Here is an 11888-nt window from a genome sequence, read left to right as displayed (position 1 = left end):
AAATCAAATAATTCTTAGTTTATACAGTAAGTCATTATTAATTTATAGAGTTATTAATTTACAAAAGTTTCATTTTTTAGATTTTTCTATGTAAAACAAATTTCTTTTCTAAAATAAGAAAAAAATGATTTTAGTGTATATAGATTAATTATTTTTTTTGAAATTTGAAATTTATATCAGTTTTATCATATTATTTGGTATATATAAAAATATGTTTCATAGAATTTAAATGTGGTTTTAGATAAAATTTTACAAAATCTCATCAAATTATATTAAGTGTTAAGAAATATAAAAATAATTTCATTATGAATGTGAACCAAATAATATAATGGTTTTTTATTGTACTTATATAAATGGTACATACATATAAATTATTAATTTATAATTTTAGTGGGACTAAATATTTACTTATGATTTCTATAAAGTTATTATCTTACTATTTTATTGATTTGTTTTATATTTGAACATGCCCAACTTGGGACCAGAGAAATTTATTAATTTGTTGTTTTTATTAATTTATCGAGTATTAATTTATGGAGTTTCTACGTATATAGTTTACATATACTAGAATGGTAAAGTATTATATATATTTTTTATCGGTATACTCTTAAGTAACTAAACCTCAAAAAGCGTAGGTTAATAAAATAAGTAATTTGTTTTGGTTGCTCAAAAAAGTTATTTTGTTTTGTTGTAGAATTAGATAATTTTTAGACTGAAATGGTGAATATATACTAGATAGACATTTATATTTCAAGTCAGCATTTGTATTCTATAACAGCTTGATATAATTGATTTGAACATTAATCTGTGAATAGAGTTTGCTGGTGATTTTCTTCAAAAAATTGATTCTTAGATATATTTCTGCAGTGAAACTAATTTTTACAGATGTCCATCTTCTTAAATTGACATTTGTGTAACTCACCGAATTCACATAAAAGTTAAAAAAAAAGAAACAAATCTCATATCAGTGAAACAAAAACGAGAACGAAATCACAATTTTGATAGAGATAGAAAATAAAACCACGTATGTACAGTCAATGGTAAAAAAATCAAGAGCAGAAAACCTAATCCCTTTTCGTCATTTTACAATTGAGGCTGCCTATCTGGTTTTGGTGATTTGTCTCAGCCGCAAAACTTAAAAATTCTTAAAAATTATTAAAATAAGTTGTAATATGTTAGCTCTTTAACAACGATGACACATTTAAGAGACCAATATTTGTATTCATATTTTTATAATCGATAAAAATTGTAGTGTTGTAAAATGTTAAAACTATTTAACGAACAAATAAATATTAAAAACTCACTCACGAGTAGGCTATCATCTAGTTAAATGTATATTTGAATGACTTTTCGGGTACTCAATTGATGGTGGACAGAAATTCCATTTCGGCCCGTAAAATTGCAGGGGCTCCATATCTTATTTTTGAATAAGTAACTAACCATCACAAATTTGGGCTTGATTATATACATAGGCCATCTTCATCAACATTTCACAGGTTGTAATTAACTTTTGGACTTTTTCTAGAATCTAATTAATAATAATCTTATCATGGATCATGTTTGGTTCCTTAAATATATCGACATCACTTAATTTAAACCAACCTCCTGATAAATAGTATTTCGGTTATCTATCATCTACAAATAAAATAAGAAGCTCCACGTTTTATAAATTTATATCAGTTTAACAATACAAGTGCGACCTTTGTATACATTTATATTACATTCATTATATCCACCCTACGTGTCTTAGACCTATTAATTTAGAGTCCTATTTTTTATCTACTGTTTAAGGTTGTAATTAACTTTTGGACCTTTTCTAGAATCTAATAATAATCTTATCATGGATCATGTTTGGTTCCTTAAATATATCGACATCACTTAATTTAAACCAACCTCCAGATAAATAGTATTTCGGTTATCTATCATCTACAAATAAAATAAGAAGCTCCACGTTTTATAAATTTATATCAGTTTAACAATACAAGTGCGACCTTTGTATACATTTATATTACATTCATTATATCCACCCTACGTGTCTTAGACCTATTAATTTAGAGTCCTATTTTTTATCTACTGTTTAAGGTTGTAATTAACTTTTGGACCTTTTCTAGAATCTAATAATAATCTTATCATGGATCATGTTTGGTTCCTTAAATATATCGACATCACTTAATTTAAACCAACCTCCAGATAAATAGAATTTCGGTTATCTATCATCTACAAATAAAATAAGAAGCTCCACGTTTTATAAATTTATATCAGTTTAACAATACAAGTGCAACCTTTGTATACATTTATATTACATTCATTATATCCACCCTACGTGCCTTAGACTAAACCAACTTTATAATTTGCTTCTCTTTACTTGCCACGTTCTCCACCTGGTACACCAACTCAATTCAAGTTTGTCAAACTTTCATCATTCCAAAATTGTCACCACGTATATATTTACATGAATTTATGTAATGCCCCATTCCATGCAGTAATCTACTTGAAGAAGAGTTCAAAATATATCATTCTAGGCTCCTAAGTATTTATGTTGCATGGTGCATTACACGATACTTACAACCTCAATATATGAAAATCATTTATGTTTCACTTCATTTTAACTTGGTCTTCTTGAATCATATAAATTAAAAACAGAATGTATACATATATAAATTATCAATTTTTTTAAATTTGTTAAACGGAACATTCTAACAACATATATATAGATTAACTCAAATCTAGCTATATTCAAATTAAATAAGATTATTAAAATTATTTCTTCCCTGATATTTAGTGTTAGGTATTTACCAACTTTCTAGCTATATTTTAAAATTAATATCTTAACTGACTTAAACTGATTTCAAAATTTATGGATCGATACTTAAAAAAATATATACCTAGCGAGACAAACAAATCTTATGCTACGCTATAAATTAACGCCGAATCCAATAATACAACTCACATCACCAGAACTCAAATGGCAATGGTTACTCCTAATGGAACTACTCTCTTGAAAGCTGTCAAGCCATTCAAAACCGGGTGGAAGGTTGAAAATCAAAGTTCTACACTCATGGACTCAGCATTCATCTTATGGTGGTGGAGACACTCTTGAATTTATACTCGTAGATGTAACAGTAAATGTTCTGATTATTTATCTAATATCATTGACTAAAACTATGTGTATATGCTTTATGCAGGGCGATAAGATACATTGTACCTATAAACGAATCTTCACTCCACGTGCTAAGAAACACATGCAGATTGGTCAATGGTGTTTCATTGAGAATTTTGGTTTAACCCCAGCTACCGGAAAGTATAAAGCGACAAGCCACAAATACAAGCTTTCCATCATCAGCAGCTCCTTAGTGACCAGTTCATCCCTGAAAATTGATGATAGTTTTCTGTCATTAACTCCTTACGAATCAATCATTAATGGAAGTCTTGATTCCAATTTTCTCATTGGTAAGTGTATTTTTTCAGATTAAGAACCGTTATATGAACTAAATAAAAGTTTTGCGGTTTCAGATGTAATTGGTCAAGCGATTGATATCGGTGATCTTCAAGTTGTGCAAGTCCTTGATAAAGAAAGGAAGAAACTGTAGTTTACTTTAACAGACACAAAGTAAGATCAAAATATTATTATTGTGTCTTACTATACTAAAAATATTGAGAACATTTGCTAAATTGAATTACATTTTTTAACGGTGATCAGCATATAGCATGTTGTCTTTGGGGTCGTTTTGCTGAGCAAATTTTAAATGCTTAACATGTTGGTGAAGATAACACCATTGTCTGTTTGGTGAGATTTGCAAAAATCTCTGTTTACAAGGGTAAGATTTTAAATAACATTTTAAGGTTTTGATTTTTTCTGCGAGTCATTGAAACAAAAATTTTGTATTGTAGGACAAGTCAGGTTACAAATGCATTTGAAGCTTCCAGTGTGATCATAAATCCTACTGGCTCTGATGTGCAGGAATTTTTCTGACAGTAAGTTGTATTCCACTAAATTCTTATGTAAATAAACAATTTTAAACTACTTTAAAATATTACATAATATTTAGGTTGTCAAAAAATGAACTTGCTCTCACAACTGGAAATGTTGAAGTTGTTAAACCCAAAGGAATCAAATGCCAGAAGGATACTTGGTGTCTTTATCCAGGGCGATCAATAGTAGATATTAGCATGGCAACTGAGGTTAGTTTTTGTAATATATCCGTACGATTTACCTAGCTGGTATGCGATAGACACAATGTTTTTTTTGTTAGATTGAGAAATGCATTGTTAAAGCAACAGTTTTGGTAATAAACACCGACTGGGCATGGTTTTATTTTGGTTGTGTAAGGTGCGACAAAAAAGTGACCAATATTACAAAGAAAGAATTGCTAATCCTAATCAGCCTTTGAGACATGTGTGTCGTTGTGACATGTGGGCCAAATGTGTTAAAATTTATCAGAAAACTGTAATTTGTAATGTAAAAAAAGGTGATGTGTTTGATAATCGGTTCAAATTAATTTTTGATAGTAAATATTAAGTATAATTTTTAATATAATACATATCTACACCGCAATTTATCATGGATAATTTACAATAATACAAATATGTATATTAATATTTAGTTATTTAATAATAATATAAACTACTAATTTTTCTTATTTTTATTCTATAAAACCTATCAATAATATTAGTTTAATATGTTCATTAATTATTTAAAAGAAACATTTTCATAGTATACTAAAGCCGATATCTAATCATAAAAGTAAAATTATAAAAGATAAATATACTTATCGGTTTTGATATAAACCGAATAAACCGAAAACCGACCATTTATAAATCGAACCAAACTAAAGTAGATATGGTGTTAATATGGTAGCGACTGTATAAACCAAAACATCAGAAAGCCAAAAGAAAAAACCTAAACTGAACCAACATCTTGATTGGACACCGTGAAAAACTATATATTTAACACTTATTTATTATAATCTTACATTAGGTACAACACATATTAAACACAAATTAATTATTTACATGTAAGAAAGTATATTTTAAATATATATGTAAAAACTATATTGTATCCACATATTATATAACAAAAAATCAAAAACACATAAATATGAAATGTAAATAAGCAAGCTCAATAATTATTAAAAAGTTTAGTCTAAGCATATCCGCGCACAGCGTAGATCTGTATCTAGTTGTACTTAAACCACCGGAAATCATGTTATTTTTCAACCAACAAAGGCATCACAAATTAGTCTCAAATCCGCAATTAGGACTATTTAGCGAGATTCTTGAGTAGTCACAAATATTTTGTTGGAAAAATAAATAGTCACAATATATATATATGCTAACATGAAACTATATATGACTATGATACTATACAATCAAAAAAGTCACTTTAGTAAGCGTTTTGTCTTATGTTATTATATTAACTAGGAGGATGTCCGCGCTTTGCGCAAAATATTGTTTTATTGTGGTTAAGAATATAATTTTTTGGATAATGTAATTATGTGGTCACTTTTATTTGTTAATAACATTATTTGGTGTTTTTATTGTGTTTTGTAGTAGTAGTACTGATATGTTAATATATTTTGTTTTTTGTTTTTCAATAATGTGTTTTGTGTGTATAGTACTTGTTAGTAGTGAAGTGAGCCTCTAATGTAAAAATATACTGACTTTTAATAACTTTGCATTTATGCATTTGTTGATTTTAATATTAACGGTTTCAGCGTCAAAATTGTCTTTTATTTTTTTCATATTCTTGAACATTATTACTTTTAATATGTTTTTTTGCTTTCTTCCCATATTTTGACATTGAGCCATCAACATCTATGTATTTTGCATCACCATCACCGAAAAAGACTCACATCCTGCTCTTGTTCTTTATCACCTTCTTCACATTGATATTTCTGGTATGTGTTGTAGATTGGGTTTAGGAGTTCCTAATTGTGCGGTTGTTTCTCGTGTCGTTTTAGGTTGTTCCATTCAATATTGGATGTTCATCTTCTTCCTTAAATTTCAGCTGATGTTAGGAACTATATCTCCTTCGGTTGGATCAGAATTTAGTCATCTTTGATGTTGTCTTTCTCGTTGTTGGCTTACCGTCAATAGTCCCTGCTCGTCTTGGTTTTTAAGATCTATTTTTGGATATTTGACTTCTATGCTATTTTTCATAGCTCGAGGACGGCACCGGTGTATTGCGGATTTTGTTGGTGCTTGATCAAGCTTCTTTGTATTCTGGGATTACTTTGTTTCAGATTTTATCTTTTTTTCCTTTTTTACTTCTACTTGTTCTGGCCAAGACACTCTATGTTACGGTAAGGTAAGTTAGTCTTGATCTCTTTTAAGATCCAGACCTTTATTGAGTTAGTATTACTATGGCATTTTATTTTTCTCAAGTGATTGTGGAGATTTTAGGTTTAAATTTGGTTATTTTGTGATTTTAATAGTTTAATAAAAATATAGTTTATAAATGAAATAATAGAAAATAGTAAAAATAATAAAATAGTGAAACTTTATGATACTTTCAGTTGTGAATAAATTAAACATTTAAAATATATTTATATTGTTTTACTTATTTTTTGAATTTTAGTGACCAATAAAATAGATTCTCAAATTATGATGATGGTTAGTGTGAGAATGATTAGATAGTGCATAATTAAAAACTGATGGACTAAATTGCAATAATATAAAAGAAAAAAGATCTAAAATACAAAAAAAATTATGAGGACATGTGTCGAAAAACCCCCTGCCACTTGTCAGAAGAAGTGAAAAAACCAACTTTATATATATAGATTTTTCCCTTAGAACCAATTAGTGACAATATATCAATTTATTAGAATCATCAATAAATGTTATTATTATTCGAATTATAGAAGCTAAACTATATAAATATATAGAAATTTAAATATTCTACAACCAAAAAAATTAGTTAAAGCAAAAAATTTGTTTCTTAAACATAAATACAAGTAAAGTAAACTTCTAAGAAAAATGGTGTGAAGATGATTAATTTCGGATAAATGTCAAATTTGGTGAGGTAGTTAATTGTTGCAGTGGTTGGCGGAGTGGCAGGATGTATGAAATCCATAAACGATGAAGATGATCTTGGTTTTTTAAACAGTCAATGTGCACTTGCAAGCTTGAGATCCGAGTTTGAGCAATTCGTTGTTCATAACTTGTTAGCTTCTTCTTCAGCTATTATGATCTGCCGTTTTAAGCTGTTTATGCATCTTTAAAATAGTTGACAGTAATAATTATATAATTTTTTTCTTTGTTAACAATTTCCACAAGTCAAAGTTCAAATCTATTATACTCCATCCGTTTCATATTAAGTTTATTTTAAGATTTTTACGCACGAATTAAGAAAATTGTTAAATATTTTGTTTACCCTTAGTTAATATAATTTTTTGTTTGGTTTTATTAATTAATGAATTAAAAGTAAGGATAAAAATTGAAAATTTTGTTTAAAGCATGCATTAGAAATGTAAAACGACACATATAATAAAACAAAATTGAAAAACTAAAACGATATTTAATATGAAACGGATGGAGTAATATGTTTCAGTGGATTTGAACACAAAACAATACAAAAAAAATTGACTCAAAAGCTGTCAACACTAAGATGAAATACATTAAACAAATATAAGTATCTAAACATAATTCACAAATTTATAGATTGGAAACTCAAACCAGAGAGTAAAATATTGACAAAAACAAAAAAAAAATTGAGTAAACAACAATGTTATGTAGCTTTCAAGTGCATAACCTATGAATCACTTAATAAACAACAAAATATTTCAATCTCTATAATATTATTTGAGAAGACATCTTCATCATAATTTTTAGAATGGTTAATTACATGGATATATTAAATGAACTAAAATATTATGCATATTTCCATTATTATGATTTCTATTTCAAATTTTCTTTTTACCTAATAATATTTCTAAAACTAAAGCATGTCTACCTAAGAACAACATATTATTATTATAAATAATTATATATATATTATAAAATAAGATAAATTTTGTAAGTTTATGGAAATAAATTTTAAAAAATATTTATATTCGTGCATGAGCATAAAAAAAAAACCTAGTTTATGAATCATGCTCAGTTAAATATATGTGTTAAGTACTCAGTGTTAATTAGAAAAACAAATGTTAAACATTAGTCTCCTAAAGAAATGCTAGATATCTTTTAAAAAATTCCGTCTGGCTCACGACTAAGAACTAGTGTTGCTAAATCATATCCATAAATCTGCACAACGAGGTAGCTATGACTTGAATTTAGTAGTTGAGGCTACCGGATTAGGCATAGAAATTCTAACAATCTGCTATCTTGGTCTTCTACTCGCCACAAAAGATTATTGGAAACATTTATGCAGACTTAAAATTTGTTATTAAAATATGGTATATCCTCTTTTTCTCATGAGTGGTTGACAACTCTTGGACTTAGCCTTTTTCACATTGGTGTCTTGTCTTATTCCCTCTTCTCTTCTTCCGCTTTGCTCCACAAAAAAAAAAAAAAAGAGAGGAAAACATTACTACTGAGGCAGAAGAAGGAGAGAAGAATCTAAGTGTAACGAATCTTTAGCTGGTGAAGATCAGTTAAATTTTTCTGTGTTGATCCTGAAGATGACAGCAATAGTAGGAGTATCATTTGGAGCTACCAGCTCTCGTATCTCTATAGTCACCCCAACTCTTTCATCCTCTTCTTTGTTTCCACCACTAACATTGGTCTGTAATGTCTTGATTTCCATGGATTTTGTATCTCATCCGAGTGTATTGAGTTAACACAGATTCTGTCTTGTATCTTTTACAGCATCAGTCAGGTAATAAAAAGGAAAGTCAGTTGCGCTGTGCCGTGCAAGAGTCTTCCACTTCTGCTGGTAATTTGTGAAACAGAATGTTTGGTTGGTGGAACTATTGAAAACAGAGGAAACTTACATTCTTGTTATCTTATAGTTGCTACTGAGAAGAAAGAAAAAGAAGACTCAACAGTTGAAGTTCCAGCAAAGAAACCAAAACCGGCAGCTGCGAAGGCAGCCGTGGCAAAACCGCTGAGAGAAATGATGGAAGAAGACGTGATTCCTCCCCTAAAAGCCATTCTTGAAGCTCAAGATGATATCTCTGAGATTGATTTATCTTTCCATGACGATAAGGTTTCTTGAATCTAACCAACATTCAAGACAAAATATCATCATCATTAGTTCATCTCTAGTCTAACGTAACTTGTTTGATTATAGCTCGAGGGGTTTTTCTTTAAGAAAGGTATTCAATATTCCTTCTGGGCCTTCTTCCCCAGTGGGAACCTCACAGGTAATAATATAAACATTTTTTTCTTTTAATAATCATCTGGTTCAAATACTTTGTTGCTGCAAATTTGAATGGAGTTTTAAAAAAAAAATAGGTGCAAAGGGCTTTTCAATCTCCTCGTACGGATCAGGTCCAAGCACTGTGGAGCCGTTTCTAGTCGACGAGAGGAAACCAACTGCAAACCACGTTGTGTTTTGGGTGGAGAAGCGCCTTGCTGCACAAGGGATTATTCCCGTTTGGAACCAATAATGTAACCGAGATGTTGTTTTTTTTAATTCACTTGTTTATAAGAAAACAATTACATTTGTATACCAAAACTGAAGAAAATCAAAGTCCTTCGTATCTCTCAATATGTATTAATTAAGAAACACTCTTCGTTTAAGCTAATCCATTTTCCCTAGAGATTATTCTCTTCCTTGCCTTCTCAGCCTAAAAATTATAGATTCCAATTACTTGAAAGCACTATTAAAATGTAGATATGTAACAAGCTGAAATGGCTAATATTATACTCAAAGGAATAACCTGTTTTTTCCAATCCATGGAAGTTGTGACGATAGCCAGAATAGTTGCTTGAACAGCGGATCCAACCACAACACCGCACCACAATCCTTTTCCATTAAACCCATGACTGAAAGCTAAGTAAAGTCCAACCGGAGCTCCTACCAGATAATAAGACACCACATTGTTCCAAGCTCCAATGTGTTGCCACCCACTTCCCCTAGCTACACCATTAAGCACTGCAGTGAACCCATCCAGGATGAAGGAAAGACAGAGCAAAGGAGATATATCCGCGACATAGTCCACGACTTCTTTGCTGTTGCTGAATGCGTAGCCTATGATGTTCCGGCATGTGAAGAGAAGCGTACTGAAAAAAACTGACTCTATAAACCAGAGACAAAGCCCTGCCAATATTGATACCCTAGCAACTTGAGGACTCCCAGCTCCCAAATTGTTTGCCACGCGTGTGCTGCAAGAAACCAACAGATGATGACTAATATTGAGGAAGGAGGTTGAAGATGTTTTGGATTAGGAATTGAGATCGTACCTCACAGCCGCGGCAACTCCATTTGAAATTACATAGTGCAATGTTTCTGTTGTAAGACTGCATGAAACAAATATGATTAATACTTTCTCAATAAACAGATAAGAGAAGAACATTTAGAAAGAATGTGTATATTTTACTTACCATATTGAAAGAACAGAGGTCTCAAGTTTCGGGTTTGGGAGTAGTCCTGAGGAGAGTATGAGTAGCTCAAAAAGCCACCATTCTAGGCTATATTGCAAAAAGATGAGAAGAAAAAAATGCAACTGAGATAAGAGGAAGCATTCGTGTATGTACCTTGACCAACAAGAAATTTAAATTGGCATACCACAACATTGCTGCTGATGGAACTCCGTAATGGAAGAACTGTTTGACACAGGACACAAAATCATCGGATACAAAGGTGCGTGTCATCTCACAAGAGGTGGAGAATCTCACATAGCATGCGAGTATCACAGCATAGAACCAGAAAGACACACTAATAGACAAAGCAGCTCCATTGCTTCCCAGACCAAACTTGAAAACCAAAATCCAGCAAACGGAGATGTGGAACAAAAGGGTGGTTACGGCACAGTAGAGAAGGGGAAGAACCAACCCTTGCGTCAGAAGAAACCGAGTCAGTGGTATGACAATGGCTTGTCCGAACAAAGCCGGTATGAGCGAAAAGGCGTAGGAGCCAGCGACTCTTGAGATGTCAGGGTCTTGTCCAAGAGAGACCAAGAGCTTGTCCATGTAAATCCAAAGAGTTGATATGAGGAAACAGATTGGGATATTGGAGGCGATTGCAGAGTATGTGTAGGTTCCGAGTTTCTCGTATTGTTTAGCTCCATAAGCTTGGCCACAGAGAGTTTCTAAAGCACCCGCTAATCCATACTGCGCAAAAGAGTTTTCAAGATTTCAGAGTCAGTTGGATTCTATAACTGAAGCGGAGTGGAGAGAGTCATAGCATAGTTACCATAATGCTGAAACCGGAGACGTTTGTGAAAGAGGTGGCAAGAGCGACGCCGGAGAGCTGAAGCTCCCCATTGTGGCCGGCCACCATGACTGAGATGACAGGTAAAAGGTATTGAGCACTGGTCACGGTGGCCATAGGAGCGGCCAAGCGGCATACTTTCTTCAGCTCCACGGTGAGCTGACCTCTGTGCCATGTCCTTGTACTGGGGACTAACTGTTCCTCTCTTATAAGAAATGGCTCTTCCATTGTCAGTCTTCCTAGTGTTCAAGGCCTTTGCCCTTTGGTTTCAGATGATACTGAATCTTTTTAAACGATAACAGCGCTCTAATTGTACGGAAATGCGTGAAAAATATATACAGGATAATATACTTGGGAATCACGTTCTAGTTATCCACGACTAAGACAACAAAGGCAACTAGCTAGACAGCATACTTTGGAATCATGTCAAACGTGACGCCGAAGAGTAAGATATCAAATTCGTTTTGACCTGTTTTTTTTCTAAACATGTTGTTGGCTAATCTAATATATGAATATTGTATTCACTAATGTTATTAATTTCTCTTAACCTCACTCTTAGAGTTGTCCCAACCTA

The 11888-nt window shown here is 31.5% G+C and overlaps 2 protein-coding genes across 2 annotated transcripts; one reads left to right on the top strand and one right to left on the bottom strand.

Annotated features, from left to right (window-relative positions):
- Positions 1-8460: 8460 nt before the first annotated feature.
- Positions 8461-9644, top strand: LOC106301654. The gene is made up of 5 exons (XM_013738106.1): positions 8461-8720; positions 8806-8872; positions 8949-9145; positions 9230-9302; positions 9394-9644. Exons 1-5 carry the CDS (start codon positions 8619-8621, stop codon positions 9546-9548), a joined length of 594 nt encoding a protein of 197 aa, XP_013593560.1. The 5' UTR covers positions 8461-8618; the 3' UTR covers positions 9549-9644.
- On the bottom strand, positions 9551-11603 carry LOC106301652 (MATE efflux family protein DTX1). Its single transcript, XM_013738105.1, has 6 exons — positions 11297-11603; positions 10670-11214; positions 10486-10572; positions 10345-10401; positions 9822-10266; positions 9551-9728 (listed from the first exon to the last, which is right to left on the bottom strand). The coding sequence occupies exons 1-6, from the start codon at positions 11540-11542 to the stop codon at positions 9678-9680; spliced, it is 1431 nt and encodes a 476-aa protein (XP_013593559.1). The 5' UTR covers positions 11543-11603; the 3' UTR covers positions 9551-9677.
- Between the last annotated feature and the right edge of the window lie 285 nt (positions 11604-11888).

Source organism: Brassica oleracea, chromosome C7 (assembly GCF_000695525.1).
Source record: "Brassica oleracea var. oleracea cultivar TO1000 chromosome C7, BOL, whole genome shotgun sequence".
Lineage (NCBI taxonomy): Eukaryota > Viridiplantae > Streptophyta > Magnoliopsida > Brassicales > Brassicaceae > Brassica > Brassica oleracea.
Note: the sequence above shows the minus strand (reverse complement) of the source record. Positions and strands in the feature narration are given on the sequence as shown.

What these genes read in the sequence shown, in the direction of transcription:
- LOC106301654 (XM_013738106.1), top strand. Translation starts at nt 8,619, where the DNA reads ATGACAGCAATAGTAGGAGTATCATTTGGAGCTACCAGCTCTCGTATC. An exon ending in AGAGTCTTCCACTTCTGCTG is followed by an intron (nt 8,873 to 8,948) that starts GTAATTTGTGAA and finishes GTTATCTTATAG; the next exon opens with TTGCTACTGAGAAGAAAGAA. An exon ending in CCCCAGTGGGAACCTCACAG is followed by an intron (nt 9,303 to 9,393) that starts GTAATAATATAA and finishes AAAAAAAAATAG; the next exon opens with GTGCAAAGGGCTTTTCAATC.
- LOC106301652 (XM_013738105.1), bottom strand. Translation starts at nt 11,542, where the DNA reads ATGGAAGAGCCATTTCTTATAAGAGAGGAACAGTTAGTCCCCAGTACA. An exon ending in TCTCCGGTTTCAGCATTATG is followed by an intron (nt 11,215 to 11,296) that starts GTAACTATGCTA and finishes TCTTTTGCGCAG; the next exon opens with TATGGATTAGCGGGTGCTTT. An exon ending in GGAGTTGCCGCGGCTGTGAG is followed by an intron (nt 10,267 to 10,344) that starts GTACGATCTCAA and finishes GGTTTCTTGCAG; the next exon opens with CACACGCGTGGCAAACAATT.